The following is a 15046-nucleotide window of genomic DNA, read 5'->3' on the forward strand; positions in this document are numbered from 1 at the left end:
CAATCACACTCAATCTTTTTCTTCCCCTTTTGTTTTTCGGTAATAGCCATAACAATTACTGGATTAAGATAACCCATAGCTTATTTAGATCGGTGTATGAAAGATTGAAGGTTGAAACCTCAGTGCAGACATGTTCGAATAAGCAAATTAGTTCAAGATTAGAAACAGTTGATAAATGAACACAATCATAAACATAATCCCCCCAAGTATCTACCATCGACACAGATAGGCATTCTATAACAAAGATGAACCATTGTATATGTGGTTCAATTGATTGGGATGAACTTATCTCTACTTTCTTAGAAGTTAAAACCAGAAATATTGATAAAAAAAGTTCAAACTAAAAATGAATCAATATTAAATGATAATGTGGAGCTCCATTTCTGTTGAAAACCACGAGGAAATGGCTTCATTTCATGTGACAGCCAAATAGCCTGTCATCATTTATGAGGACACACGCATAAAAAAAAAAGAAAAAGAAAGATAAGATGCCTGTGAAAAATGAAGGAAAATTCCTGAAAATGTTCAGTGACTGAGCATATACAGAAACAAAATCGAATCAGCAAACGAAAGGCATAGAACCAAAAACAAGACGAGATAAAAAAAAAAAAAAAGAAAAAAAAAAGCTTAACATTAACAATGGCAGTGTATCTTGAGATTTATAGGAGTATGCATGGAAGCATGGACAGCTATTATCAATTGGGCAGAACTCCAGTACAAAGTTAACTGTAGGGCTGATATACTGCGTTGCATTCTTTCTGTTATTAAGCAAGAAGTGTTCGGCAAGTGCCTTTAACAACATAAACAATGACATAATACAATACGATTTTACTCATTTAATTGCATAAGCAAACTTTGTCGGTCGTATGAAATTGGCAAGTCCTGTACAGAATGAAAATTGTGAGAGAGGGGTGGCAGACATGGAGCTTTGACCATGAGGTCTCGGCATCCATTTCTACAGGAACAGAATACAATATTCATAGTCATAATAAACATGTGCTTCTCTGCTTGAAAATAAATGGATAACTGGTTGGCAGACGGGACATATGAAGAGATATGGCTATCATGCACTGAGAAATCCTTGGCTGTTGATGGTATAGTCCCCTTTGACTATTGACAAAGACTTTCAAACCCCATATATTCATTATGCTCAAGCTTCTCAACCATATCCGCTATGCCCACACCACCTGCAATGTAGAAAACAGATTGATGAAGCCCCTTGCTTTTAAGCTTGTAGGTTGAGATTTTCCATTCAACTAGCTACTTACCTAAGCCAATTGCACTCACAAAGATGGTTAAAGCTAGTATGAAGATGATCAAAGATGCACGACCGAATAGCCTTATTAACTTTCTCACCACATGCTGACCAGTGAATGCAGCAACGGTTGCAATTAGAACAAAATAAGCAGCTGCAACAGCAAGTGAAATTCACTTTCAATGTTATCCAAGATAGTAGTAATAGGAGGTAATTCTATGTTAACTTTAGGCAGTAAGTGGAATTAATGTCTTTCTCAGATTCCTCCAACCTAGAACTTAGTTTTTTTTGGAACTCCACTTCGAAATCATGAAGGTTTTCAAGTTTTGTAACTTTGTACAACTATTCATATGAATCATATTTTAATTTAGTTAATGTATTATATTCTATTTTCTTTTTCTTCTACTGAAAACAAAAGATGATGTTATATCTTTCCAGTCTTTTGTCAAGGAAGCTGGTTGTTGCTACTTACCATACGGGACTGGAAAACGTTTTAGAAGGTAATACTGTATAACTGACATGGATGATGAGAAAACCATTACAAAGGTTGATGTACTGCTTGCTACCTGCAAGAAGAGGGGAGGAAAAAAAGCTTTATGAAACAATACCAGAAGTATGATATATCCTTTGCTACATGGAAATCTGTGACCAATTTGGCTAATCTTGCCAAATCATAATAACAGTACCTCTTGCTGCTTCAAAATACGAAATAGATAAATTTTCTACAAGACAACCATATCTCTAAATAAGGTTTTGTTTTCAGACTGAATAACATACAAATATATCATCAGTGGTGAGAGTTGCAAATTTTGGGAGAATCTAATTTCTCCCAAAATGGCAAACCTGCAAGGAAAGTAAGATAATTGAATTTCTCCCAAAAATTCCGCTGAGAAACCCTAAGGAACAGTAATGCTATTGATTAGCATTACTTTTGGAATTTGGCTTTGTCTGATACAGAATCCCCTCCCCCCTCCCCTCCAAGCAGAAGGGTCTTATTCTTTAATTCTTATTGTAATCAATTTTGGTCAATTCTAAAAGCTTGTCATGTGGGAAATCTATTTTTCCTTTTTAACAGTAATTGATGTATGGGCATACCTGAGGAGGAATCCCTAGTTCAAGAAAAAGGGGTCCCAGGATGAAGCCTCCTCCGAGACCAAGCAATCCGCCAACTACACCGGCTACAATCCCACACAAGCAGTAAAAGAAAAGTAGGTGCACTTTCAAATTTGTTACTTCCTTTCCCTTTGATGCAATTACCCTCTTTCCTTTGTATAAGCATACAGCTTCATAGAGCGACACAGAGACAGCAATAGGTACCTTCAAAACATGAAATAATCGTATTGAAACAAACTGGTTGAAGTACCTGAACCTTAAGAGGAATACTTGATCAGACCAATATAAGGTAAATTGTCTCATTTTGACTACTCAAAAAGAGCATTTTCCTTTCAGAAATAGGCTCTAGGTAAAAGACAAACATAGAACAGGTGGATTAGCGCATGACTTGAATGCTGGAGCATTTTAGTGAGAACAAAGTTACTCCAGGGCTAGAAGAGCTTTCAAAATAGAACTTTATTGGAGGTAATGCTCCAAATTTTAGATTGTTTATCAACTTTTGTAGCCAAGTGAAAACATTACTTCTAGTATAAGATCTGCTACTTGCTAATTTTTCGGTTCCATATTATGTTTGTGAATGATCATTTTCAGCTCAGAGGCCTCACCTGCAATAAGTTTAGAAGCCAGTACTCAAAAGAGCAAGTTTTCGCATAAGTCTGCAGAGACATTCAGCCAGAGGATAAACGTTATGTCCATGTCACTAGGCAGCAGTGCAATGCATTCAAGACTCAAACAGTGGATTTCTTGGTATATTACATCCATGAGCAAAGCAACTAACCTTAACTATCTGCACAGCAAGAATGGCCACCCATACAGAGACAAGCAGAGTAAGTTCTTTCCAGTAAATGTTGTCCATCACCGGAACCTGGACATTGATGGCAACAATAATAAAGTCTAACTTGAGAGTTTTCAGAAATTGATCAGATGTGCAAATAACTTTCATATACACTTAGCAGAATTACCTGGTCATCCAGCGCTGAAGATGGACCCCCGGGTAGTGGTTTGTAATCCAGCCCAGGACCATCTGAAGTTCAAAACATAATTAAGTTAGTAAGTTACTGATCTAAGATGATTGTCCTTATCCTTGAAACTCATTAGGGTTGTCAATATGTCGTAGATCAAAACCAATACGAGCCCATTATATATGGTATAGGTCTGCATTATGTGTCCCAAGTATAAATGGGTCAGGATTGGTTTTGGTTGTGCTGAACCAAAACCAGATCTTATCAGGCCAGACTTGATGGTGCCGATTACAGACCCCATATGGTCTGGTTCAGAACTGGTCTGTACGTGTATTTGATAGATCAGGATTCGGCCTATCCTTAGTCCTTACCAGAACCAGATCCGCTACATTAACAGCATCATGCAGTCGTATCTTTCATGTCCTGCCTACATGATCCTAGTTTTTAGGAGGATTTTGGGAATTTTCTTATAGACATCGAATACTGACTAATGAAATGGTGGATATAGATGCTCTGAAATATGGTTGGGCATCCAGGATTAGATGAGTTTCTGGTGGCTGATGTCTTCCACAGACTTGTTCTTTCACTTTGTCAAAAAAACAAAAACGCTATCCTTGAATTTCCGGGATATCTTTGGGTAAGAAAGAAAATGTCATTATCCGTATTATTTCAAAATTTCTTTGGATATTCTGGAGAGGGCATTTTTCACATTATACAATTCTTTTTCCATATATTTAGCATTCACAGGGAAATTTATGAGATTTTGCTTGAAGGAAGGGACTTTTGGCAACTCACCAGTTGGTTTAGTCTCTGGCTCCAACAATCTAGCTGCCTCCTGGAAGTCAAGAAAAAAGAAAACCATCAATTAACAAAGTCCAACAAGGGGAAGAACTGTAGAGGTCGGGATATAGCAAGTGGGGACTGGAGACGCTTGCCTTCTTCATTATTGTCTCTTTCTTCCATGTCTCTATGCCTTTGAATAACGCTTTAGTTGAAGTACCTATCACCATAATTATAGACCGAAATTCAGACACCGACCTCGGCAGAGTTCAACCATACCCACGTACGTACATATAAATTGTATTGACTGGTATTTAACAAATCATCTCTGGGCTGTTGGAGAATTAGCCCGCTGTAATTATCTGGGAGATTGACTCCCACTGAATTAAAATTATGTATCATTTTCTAATCTTCTGCTACGTATGTCAAGAACCCAAGAAAGAATCAGATCGAGTTATGCTATTCTGTAAGCAAGAAGGAAGACGCTTCCAAAAGAAGCTGAAATTGATTTTTTTTTTTACCCAGAAACAGGATGATAAGCAGAAGAGTAACCATCCATTCAGCAAAGATGACATTGAAGGCAACCCCAATGCTGATGCCTAGCATGAGCATCGGCTGAAAGAGCAAGGCGAGGTCAAAATCGATGACGGGCAAATCCAGCGTTGGGTGCCGGATCCTCAGATTGTAGTACACTGCTGACCCTGCCGCACCCATTATCATACCTGCAAAAGTTGATTGTAGAAAGTAAAAAAAAAAAAAAAAAGAAAAGAAAATTAGATACTGAATCAAATTAAAATGAAATCTAGGACTGTATATGTGTTTTCACCTCTCTAGTAATCCGCATAAACTAAACGAGGCTTGGCATTTTCCAGCTAAACCACAACAAATAACAATTTCATTCAATCATCAATCAAATACAGAAATTTTAAACCCAAATTCTGAAATTGAAGATGCTCTCACACTTGTATCCATTTCTGGGTGACTGAACGGAATTTTTATAAGTTGAGGCAAGTATATAAAGGTTGGGCTTTTTTATCAAGAGATCAAGTAGCTCTAATACATAATAAAATGAAGCAGATTAAGATGGTTTGTTCACATATAAGGATGACCATTTACAATCCAAAGGTTATATATATAAAAAAAACAGCAATAAGAAAAAGCAATTTATTGCTAGTTGAAAAGATTAAAAGAACTGGAAACAGAGGTGATGAAAGAAAGTAGACTAAAGGGTGTTCTACAACATTATTTTCAAAACAAAAGTAAACATGTTGTCAAACACCACCAAATATAATTTTGTCAAGTGCATGGAATCGTCTATAATATACATAAAAAATTACTAAAAAAACACCGTAAAAACAAAAAAGAATGGATTTATTGTAAGTTTTGACGGAAAAAGGACATGGGTTAAAGTAATAGAAATCATTTTAACTTTCATTCAAACTATCAAAAAAATAAAAAATAAAAGAAGAAAAAATGATTTAGACACTCATAATTTAACAATAGATCAGAATGTACCCTACCGGCCCACCCATGTAGTTGGGATAAGGTTTAGATGACAATGAGGACTAGGATGACGAAGTAATGACTAAAGATCCATCCGAAATGCATCAAAGTACCTTGTCTACGAAAACTTTTGCTTGTAAATCAAAATTATGTAATGTTAGCAACTTCATTAGTTTATGAATATTTGCAGAAAGAGACAAGCCGGATGATACCAAAAGAATTTTATTCACGAGTTTAAATTTCCGCCCCATAACGTCTCACAGCACATTCTCCCTATGTATTAGGAACATCTATCATCAGGGGTGGTATTATCATGGGAGAACAGCTATCTTCCCAATAATATAGTATAGAACGTTGTGGGGCGAAGATGTGAATTCCTTATTCACACCTACTCATATACTATAACTGTATATTGCGAAACGCGCAAATATAAAAGATGTTCTCAATGTACAGCTTATAGCAATATGTGGGTAGGTGCGGATAGGGTTATAGTGGGTAGGAGATGGAAGTGTAGTCAAAAGTGGTGGGGCAGCTTCCTTTTAATCAGTTTTATTTATGTATGAAAATTTGGGGATACGGGGGAGAGAAAAAACAAATGAATACGGACATTTGGAAATTGCAGTAGAGGACTTTGCGTCGAAGCCGATGATCAAGGTGAGCATCGGCACGAAAATCCCACCACCGCCGACGCCTCCAACGCTGCCAAGTGCTGCTCCGAAGAATCCGATTATTGAACCCAGTACCAATCTCCACTCAAGCTTCATTTCCTATACAGCAAATCCAGAAAGCATTAATGAAAAAATAATTAATAAATAGTACTACAGAAGAAGAATCTCTTCAATGGATCTCCTAGAAAAACAAGAACAGAGTATCTAAAATCCTATTAACTCATCAGTTATCAACAGCATAATTACAGTCAAGCAGAGAGACTGAGAGAGAGAGAATACCGGCCAAACATGGTGATAAGTAGAGTTTCCGTTCTGTCGGAGTAAATTAACGAGCCTGACCATATACCCATCTTCTCTAATCTCCTTCTCAACCAAAACCTGTTGATCAACACCTCTTAAGAGCCTCTCTGCAGCACCTACCTGACACACCATCATAACACCCCAAAACACCACCCATGCTGCAACAATTGTACGGTTCACCGCAAAAGCAGCCATCCACTGTGAATGTGCGTTGCTGAGAAAGAGAGAGTGAGAACTCCTTTTTTCTTTCTTTTCTCTCTGTTTTTCTTTTTTCTTTTTTTCTTTTTTCCCTCTCCTCCCCCTCCCTGAGTCTCTCTCTCTCCCTCTGCTTGACTGCTACAGGCAACCAGATAGACACTAGAGAAGGAGTTCAGGATTGAAAACAGTAGTCCACGCCTTCAACTTGCTTTGCCTATCCTTTCTCAATGCAGCGTGCGTATTTATAAATTATAACTAACAACAATTAAAAACTAATTTGCTCCTCTTTTTCTTATTGGTCACGTATTAGGTAGCGTTTCGACAATTATATACCAAATACCACCCATAGTAGTATAATACTGCAGAAGGAAAATATTAGTAATGTGAAGATTCTTTCACCAAAAATATATTCAATTGGATAAATTTTTGGGCGAATTACAAAGATTAGTGACAAATACCTCTCAGAACTTTTATTTGCAATAAGGACCCCCTAAGCTTTCACTTTGAAACAAAGGCTCCCTCACCGTTAAGTCAAATTTTAGAAGGCATTAAATTACCAAAATGCCCTTTTTGTAATTCATGGGATTAGAAATTAAAATATCAAAATGACAAAAATGGGCAAGATAATTCCCATTCTCTCTACTCTCTGTCCATTTTCTCTTTAACCCTAATAAATCCAAAAACATTGTCAGACCCAATTTCATGAGAACCCTATATCACTTTCCGGTATGTCCTTGCTGGATATGGAAAAATCTCTGGCAATAAAAAGTATGAAAAATGACGGTTCAGTCCAGGGTCAGAATTTTTAGGCCCAAATTATAATTGGGTAGGTGTCAGCTTGGAATTGATGTTAATTTAGGTGGGCATTGATGTATAAAATGAGGGTTTTTGACATTTTAAATATTTATAGCTCTGCAGTGAAAATCAGAAATCAGTATTAAGCCTGTCCATACTTTTTGATAAAAATTATCTTTTGTAGTTCTTATGCCATCATTGGAGAAGAAGATATTCTCTATTTCGTCACAACCAAAGTGTTTAACCATTAAATCAGAGCTACGATAAGTGTTTTCAACTTCTTAGATAAGAAAAAGGCAAATTTGAGATTAAAGAACTTTTAAACAGCCAAAAGTTAACTTAGGTCGAAATGTAAAAATTTAGGTGAGTAGGTATTATCATTGACTCCATAGTACATGGATCTTTGAAAATTATCCAATATTTTTAATGGTTAAAATATTCAATGAAGTTGCTTATTTTCGTATTATGATTTCAGTAATATCTGTATGGGAATCACCAATGATCAACCACCAACTCCGCGTATCAGGGCTACAAGTAACCATAGAGCCAGCTCATTCATGTTTTTTTTTTTGGTGGAGCATGTGTTTGTGGTTGGTTGCACCAGAAATCAATCCCTTAGTTTGAGGAGATTGTTGGATTGTGATTATTGGGTTCTAGGAGAAACCTGTAACTATGATCATAGACAAACTCGGCTATCATCCTTTTTTCAGTTTGAAAATATTTTCCATTGGCTGTAACAAATAAAATAGGCATTGCTATAAATTATTTATGTTCTATTTGATTTGCAGAATAGTCCATTCCCATAATCTCTTTGATTCAGACAGAAATGGAAATGAGAATTGGAATAAATAAGAATAAGATTTCATTTCCAATGGAACTGTAAGGAATGGTCATTCCCTTAAATGGGGGAATGCCATTCCAGCAGAAATGGAAATGGAATTCCGATTCTACTCAATCAAACAGTTGGAATCAGAATAGCTCATTCCGATTCCAATTTCAGACCCTTATTCCCGTGAACCAAAACGAGCTTTTATTTATGGCAAAATACATTCTTAACTTGATGGACGTCTTCTTTTAGTGGATAAATAATCACAAAATAAAGTATTTAGATATAAACCCTAGCAATCAGTGCATCATTCAAGGACATCACAACCTACTAATGACTTTTATTTGCTAAAAGGCAAAGTAATATATCATTAATTCAGCCACTTCAGCTGTTTTCAAATGGCCCTAAGCCCCAAGTGCCCGTTTGGAAAGGATGAACTTGATGCACAATGGCATCCGACTTTTTAAGGTGGGCTTCATATGGATATACATTTGGTGAAAATTTTGGAGAGTAAATTAGTTGTCCGTCACTCCATCAGTTATTTGAAAGGCCATCAACTCTAATATCTTTGAACAATTTATTCGGAGCACTCTAAACAGTTGGACCAGCTTAATTGAATATTCAGCTCAGCCCCTTCCAAATGGGCACTTAAATCTAAGTCTTCAGACATGTACCACCACCATAGCCACTGTATTTGCATAAAATTCTCTCTCTAGTTTGTAATTGGAAACTTGATAGCATTGATCGATTAATTTTGATAAAATAGTATAATTTTACTGATGTAATAGTTGTTTCTTTTTTTGAAAACAAAACTAACCATGTTGTCAAACACCCCCTTAGGTATAACTCGCATCACCAGGTAACACTGGCTCATGGGTTGAATGGTTCAGCTGTCCAATTCAAACATCAATTCATCCAAGTAAAAAATTGTACAAAATAAAATATTAAAAATAGTGGATGGGTTGAATGGTTCACTTGGCATCCTCAAAAAGGAATGGTGGGATCAAACCTGTATAATCACAGGCTTTCCATGGTAAGATCAACCTGCGTTTTTCCCTAACCCATGAGTTCCCCTGTAATGTTTGTCATGCAATATAATAAAAAAGGAATTATTGAACTTGATCTCAAATTGCATCCATTCGTGGGCTATTAGGGTTAATTTGGTAAAAATATAAATATAAAAATGTAAATTATAAGATACATATCAAATAATACAAAATATAAGGTTTTGCATTCTATATATTTGTGTTTGTACTTAGGTTCAGTTTTGAAGAAATAATATATAGAGTATAAATACATACAAAATAATATAAAATGTAAGGTTTTACACTTTACATATTTATGTTTATACTCCTTGTAAATTAAGTCTAAGAATACAAATACAAATATAAATATGTACAGCACAAATATATAAAAAATAATATAAAATACAAAGTTTTGCTATCTAAATATTTATATTTGCACTCTTTTCAAACTTTATGCAGTTTTGGATGTTATATTTGCTGTTCAAATTGTTGGATGAGCAGGGTGTAACAAGTGTTCTCTTCGCCGCGCCTTCAAGTGCCAATCACCATGCCTACAGCCGCCACTCCAGTGTCCAAGTGTGTGCCATGGGTGGTCTATGCATTTACTTTTGTATGGGGGATTGCCAATGGCACTATTGTAATATTGTAGTATTCTTTTTCACCTTTTTGATGTTTCTTATTGTCACTCCCCCAAAAGCTTAACGTATTCTTTGAGGGGAGGTAGGTAGTCGAGTGAGTTCATAAGCGTGTAAAGGTTAAGCACGAGATCCCCTCGACACTGTATTGTGTGCTTGTGCTTGTCACTGATTAATGCAATACAAATAGCCTTTTGCTAATTCGCGTTCCATCTTGTTGCCTTTTTGTGTGTGTTTGCTTTGTTGCGTAGGCTTACTCGCCACTTTCGAGTGCCGCACGGGGCCCCAAAAATTATCCCCGTGACAGTTGGTATCAGAGCAATAGCTCCTCTTAAGCCATTCGGCCCGCGACGTGAGTGATAGCATGAAGCATAACAAGGACATCGTGGTGGAGATCGAGCATGGACTCTCCACAGCACATGAGGCCGATGATGTGCCCGTCGATGACATCGGCAAGGACAAGGAACCGAAGCCCAACAAACGTGAGAAATCTTCCAACAAGCATGCAGCCGTTGAGTTGCGCATGCTACGTTGTGAAGCCACCGTAGGTGAGATGCGAGACTCGATAGACGAGCTGCATCAAAACATGGAAGCCATGGACAACACACTGGTCGAGATTGAAGGTCGCTTGAATGGAGTCGTGGACGAGGTCCGAGACATAATCAATGACACGCTCAAGCAAATTTGTAGCATTGCGTGCCAACAAGAAGCAAGCTCCTCCAACTCGCAGGTCTAAGACAGGCTTGATAGTTTTCAAGTCCAGCTTGATGAGATGAAGAACGAGTGGGCAACGTGGAGAAGAAGCACCTCCACATCAATGGTCGTCCAGGCCCAGCTAGATGAGATGAAAGCGGAGTGGGCCTCAATGAAGTCCGCCGCATGTTCCTCCTCCGACACCCAAGCTCAATTAGAGGAGCTTAATGCAAAATGTGCAATCCTAAAGTGGGTCATCGCTAATCCAACCAGCACTTCCTTTACACATACTCCCTCCCACATCAAGATTAGGGAGCCAACCCCCTATTTGGGAACTCGCAATGCAAGAGAGCTTGACAACTTTCTGTGGCAAATGGAACAGTACCTCGCCGCCGCCAATGTGACTGATGAAATGACTCAGGTACGTACCGCTATTATGTATTTGACTGATGTCGCTATGTTGTGGTGGCGCAGGTGTGTTGATATAGAGCGTGGTACGTGTGTTATCCGTACATGGGCTGACTTTAAAAGAGAGCTGAAGAGACAATTCTACCCAGAGAATTTGGAATACATCGCTCGTCGCAAGATGAAGACTCTCAAGCACGGCGACTCCCTCCATGACTATGTCAAAGAGTTTTCAGCCCTCACATTAGAAGTCACCGATATGTCAGACAATGACTTATTGTTCAACTTCATGGATGGTCTAAAGCCCTAGGTCGAGCTCGAGCTCCAACGACGCAATGTTCAGGACCTTGCCTCCGCCATGGCCGTGGCCGAACAACTTAGTGAACAAAGATTGTTGGATGACGAAGGAAGTAGACCAGCCAGCCCGCGTACCACACATTTGAGTGGGGGAGATAGACAACCCAGTCCCCTGAAAGAGAAGCCACCCTTCAACCACAAACCAATCGAGCACCACAAGGGGAAGCTGCCACAAGGAAGTCAAAGCTACTACAACAACAGATATCAAGGGAGACCAAGTCGTCCTCCCATTTGCTACATTTGTGGGGAGGAGCATTTCACCAGGAATTGCCCAAAGCGAGCAAAGTTGAATGCCCTCATTGCCAAGCTAAGTGATGATGAGCAGAGTGATGGGGAACGGAGTACCCAAGCGCCAAGAGTGGGCGCCCTCCAACTTTTCAATGCCATGAAGAAGAAAGGGGCTAGCTCTAAACAGCCCTCCTCAGTCAAAAGAGGACTGAGGTATGTTGAAGTAACCATTGGCGGGAGGCCAACCAGGGCCCTAGTTGACACAGGGGCCACTCACAACTTCATATCCATTGCAGAGGCCAAGAGACTAAACTTGGCCATTTCCAAAGAGCCTGACTGGCTCAAAGCAGTTAACACAGGTGCCAAACCTATTGAAGGCATGGCCCGTCGAGTAAGACTACAACTCGGTACCTAGGATGGAGAGATTGACCTCTCTATCATCCACATAGATGATTTCAATATTGTCCTTGGAATGGACTTCATGATACAGGCCAAAGCTGCACCGGCGCCTCACCTCGACACCCTGATGATCTTGGACGAGCAGTCACCTTGCATGGTTAACATGATCGGCACCGTCAGCACCAAGAAGAAGCACGTCTCTGCCTTACAACTCCAACACCACCCTCCACCATTGTTGGCCGAGAGATCTACAACTACCACCATTGCAACAGAAAGTGATCGCAGCAACTCTGGGAAGAAGTCAATGTCAGTGCCAGTGCCAGTGCCGCCACAACAACAGCAGTGGAAGCCACCGTTGCAGCCGAAGCCGCACACACCCACAGCTGGTGGGCCCAACATAAGACCCAAGGCCGCATCAAACTTTGCCCACGCCTACTACCACAACCATCGGGGAGAACAAGTGCCACCTGAACCATCTAGGGACCTCATTCACACCATCCCTCAAGATAAATTCTGTAGTAGCCTTGTGAGTCACCCTTGGGGAAAAATGCATGGGAACCAATACCCTAACAATCCAAAATACCATTTTGACCCAGCCTTGGCCACCAACTTTCCTACCACCATCAGGAACAAGTCAAAATCCTACCTTGAAGCAGCCAAGCAGGGACATAACTTAGGGACTGGCCATAGGTTTTCCCACCATCAAGAACATCCACTAGCAATCTACCCGACCTACTATCAGGGCCTTGGAAGAAACCCGGTTCGTAGAGCAGTCGAAGAACCTTTTTTCACCAACAACAAGTTCAAGCCTCAAACAGAAGATAGTCTTCGAGGACGAAGACTGAATTGAGTGGGGGAGACTGTAACAAGTGTTTTCTTCGCCGCGCCTTCAAGTGCCAATCACCATGCCTACAGCCGCCACTCCAGTGTCCAAGTGTGTGCCATGGGTGGTCTATGCATGTACTTTTGTATGGGGGATTGCCAATGGCACTATTGTAATATTGTAGTATTCTTTTTCACCTTTTTGATGTTTCTTATTGTCACTCCCCCAAAAGCTTAACGTACTCTTTGAGGGGAGGTAGGTAGTCGAGTGAGTTCATAAGCGTGTAAAGGTTAAGCACGAGATCCCCTCGGCACTGTATTGTGTGCTTGTGCTTGCCACTGATTAATGCAATACAAATAGCCTTTTACTAATTCGCGTTCCATCTTGTTGCCTTTTTGTATGTGTTTGCTTTATTGTGTAGGCTTACTCGCCCCTTTCGAGTGCCGCATGGGACCCCAACAATTATCCCCGTGACAAGGGGGCACTAGCAGTGTGTTGGCAGCAACATTGATCATCATCATCATCCATTAATGGAGATGTGATATAAGTTGTTGATTCCAGTGTGTTAATGGAAATATTTTTTTAAATTTTGACAGGGTTTTCCTTTAGTGGTTTAAGTGGGTCAGGTGTTATAAGGCCCATCCAGTTTTAATTTAGAAATGGGAAGGTAGGAACTCCACAGTGCTGTTAGTCCTGCAACATCCAGCAATCCTGTTGGGGATCTTTTGGATTCACTCTTGTCCAGCCACCAATCCACATCAGCTCTATACCCTACTCGTATTGGAGTTTCTCTCAATTGGTAGTTATCCAATTTTATACTTTTTTTTTTATTAGTCAGGATAGTATCCATAAAATAAGATTTTAGCATTTTTTTTAGTTGTTTGAGGGGTTATATAACAGCGGGTGGCCCATCCTCTAACCCCCACCCCTGGTTACTAACTTACAACAAACAGAGCCACCATCAATTGGTTATCATTTGTGATTTGAGCCCTCATTCTGATTCTCCTAATAATGCTTTACATAAATAGAAAAAGATAAAGAATATATTATGTTAAGAAATTTGACTTAGGTAACAGGCTCATTGAAGGTTATGAATTTACCGGTATAGGGGATGGCTAGATACACCCGTTGTAGCCATATGGGCTACGTAATCAATCAGGAGTGAACATCAGTACAACAGACTATGTAACCAATCAATCAAAAGTCATTCAAGGTGTAATTCAATTTTTGCTAATTTCTGAAAAATTAAAAAACAGTAGGCGTTCATATTGTTTGTTTACTTCTCTAATATTCAGCCAAAAACTTAAAAAGTCTAAAATTTAGATGAGTAAAATTACTATTTTTTATCCCTTACTTGTTTCTCAAAGTTATGCAATATACCAACACATCCACACACTATTGTACGAACAAATTACACAAAATGTCACTATGTAACATCCATGTCATACAACAAAATTACATTACCATTGTGTAACACCTTAGCATCACGTGGGCAGTGATGCATCTTTATCATTTATCAAGTCAGTTGGACCCACCTCGGAGTTACCTCGGATACTTCGAGAGAGTGTAAGTGCCCAACATCACCTTAGTAAAGGTCGAGGACGGCATAGCCTTACACGGTGTACAGACCCCGGTCGAAGCAGACCAGGGACCTTGGTAGGAGGGCTGACCTCTCATCAAGCATTCACCAACCTGACTAAGGTCTGAGGTGGCAACTTATGTGATGTGGCGAACAATTTTTGTTATGTCTCTGATTCCTCCAGGATCACATCACCTAATCAATAGAATTGAATTCCATGCCGCCTGTTTCAGAGATAATTGAGCCTTATCACTATTTGCTAAAACTGCCTTTGAAGGGTGGTGGATCAATAGTCTTTTCTTTCAACTAATGATGCATGTGGGATATACTTATTCCATTAAAAAATACCTATATTTTACTATATTTTATTACATTTAATATATAATTATTGTAGTTTATTATAGTTTATTATATTTAATGTGATGTAATGCGATCCAGGCACTCCTAGCTGACCGCTGACTAGTTTCTTGTTGGCAATGAACGGCACCTGAGAAGATGAAAG

The 15046-nt window shown here is 39.1% G+C and overlaps 1 protein-coding gene across 4 annotated transcripts; it reads right to left on the reverse strand.

The window, feature by feature from the left end:
* Positions 1 to 727: 727 nt before the first annotated feature.
* On the reverse strand, positions 728 to 7080 carry LOC148850914 (sulfite exporter TauE/SafE family protein 3-like). 4 transcript variants are annotated; one of them, XM_088943924.1, is made up of 13 exons: positions 6561 to 6999; positions 6221 to 6380; positions 4937 to 4982; positions 4632 to 4832; positions 4266 to 4330; positions 4126 to 4165; positions 3331 to 3392; positions 3147 to 3233; positions 2974 to 3024; positions 2351 to 2572; positions 1728 to 1821; positions 1269 to 1409; positions 728 to 1187 (listed from the first exon to the last, which is right to left on the reverse strand). In XM_088943924.1, the coding sequence occupies exons 4-13, from the start codon at positions 4828 to 4830 to the stop codon at positions 1111 to 1113; spliced, it is 1038 nt and encodes a 345-aa protein (XP_088800050.1). In that variant the 5' UTR covers positions 4831 to 4832; positions 4937 to 4982; positions 6221 to 6380; positions 6561 to 6999; the 3' UTR covers positions 728 to 1110. The 4 variants fall into 4 exon arrangements, with proteins under 4 accessions (XP_088800050.1, XP_088800049.1, XP_088800052.1 ...); XM_088943923.1 differs by lacking the exon at positions 4937 to 4982 and having other exon boundaries at positions 6561 to 7080; XM_088943926.1 differs by lacking the exons at positions 6221 to 6380; positions 6561 to 6999 and adding an exon at positions 5626 to 5926.
* Between the last annotated feature and the right edge of the window lie 7966 nt (positions 7081 to 15046).

This window comes from Nelumbo lutea, chromosome 5, assembly GCF_056320005.1.
Source record: "Nelumbo lutea isolate HS-2025 chromosome 5, American lotus-T2T, whole genome shotgun sequence".
Taxonomy (NCBI): Eukaryota; Viridiplantae; Streptophyta; class Magnoliopsida; order Proteales; family Nelumbonaceae; genus Nelumbo; species Nelumbo lutea.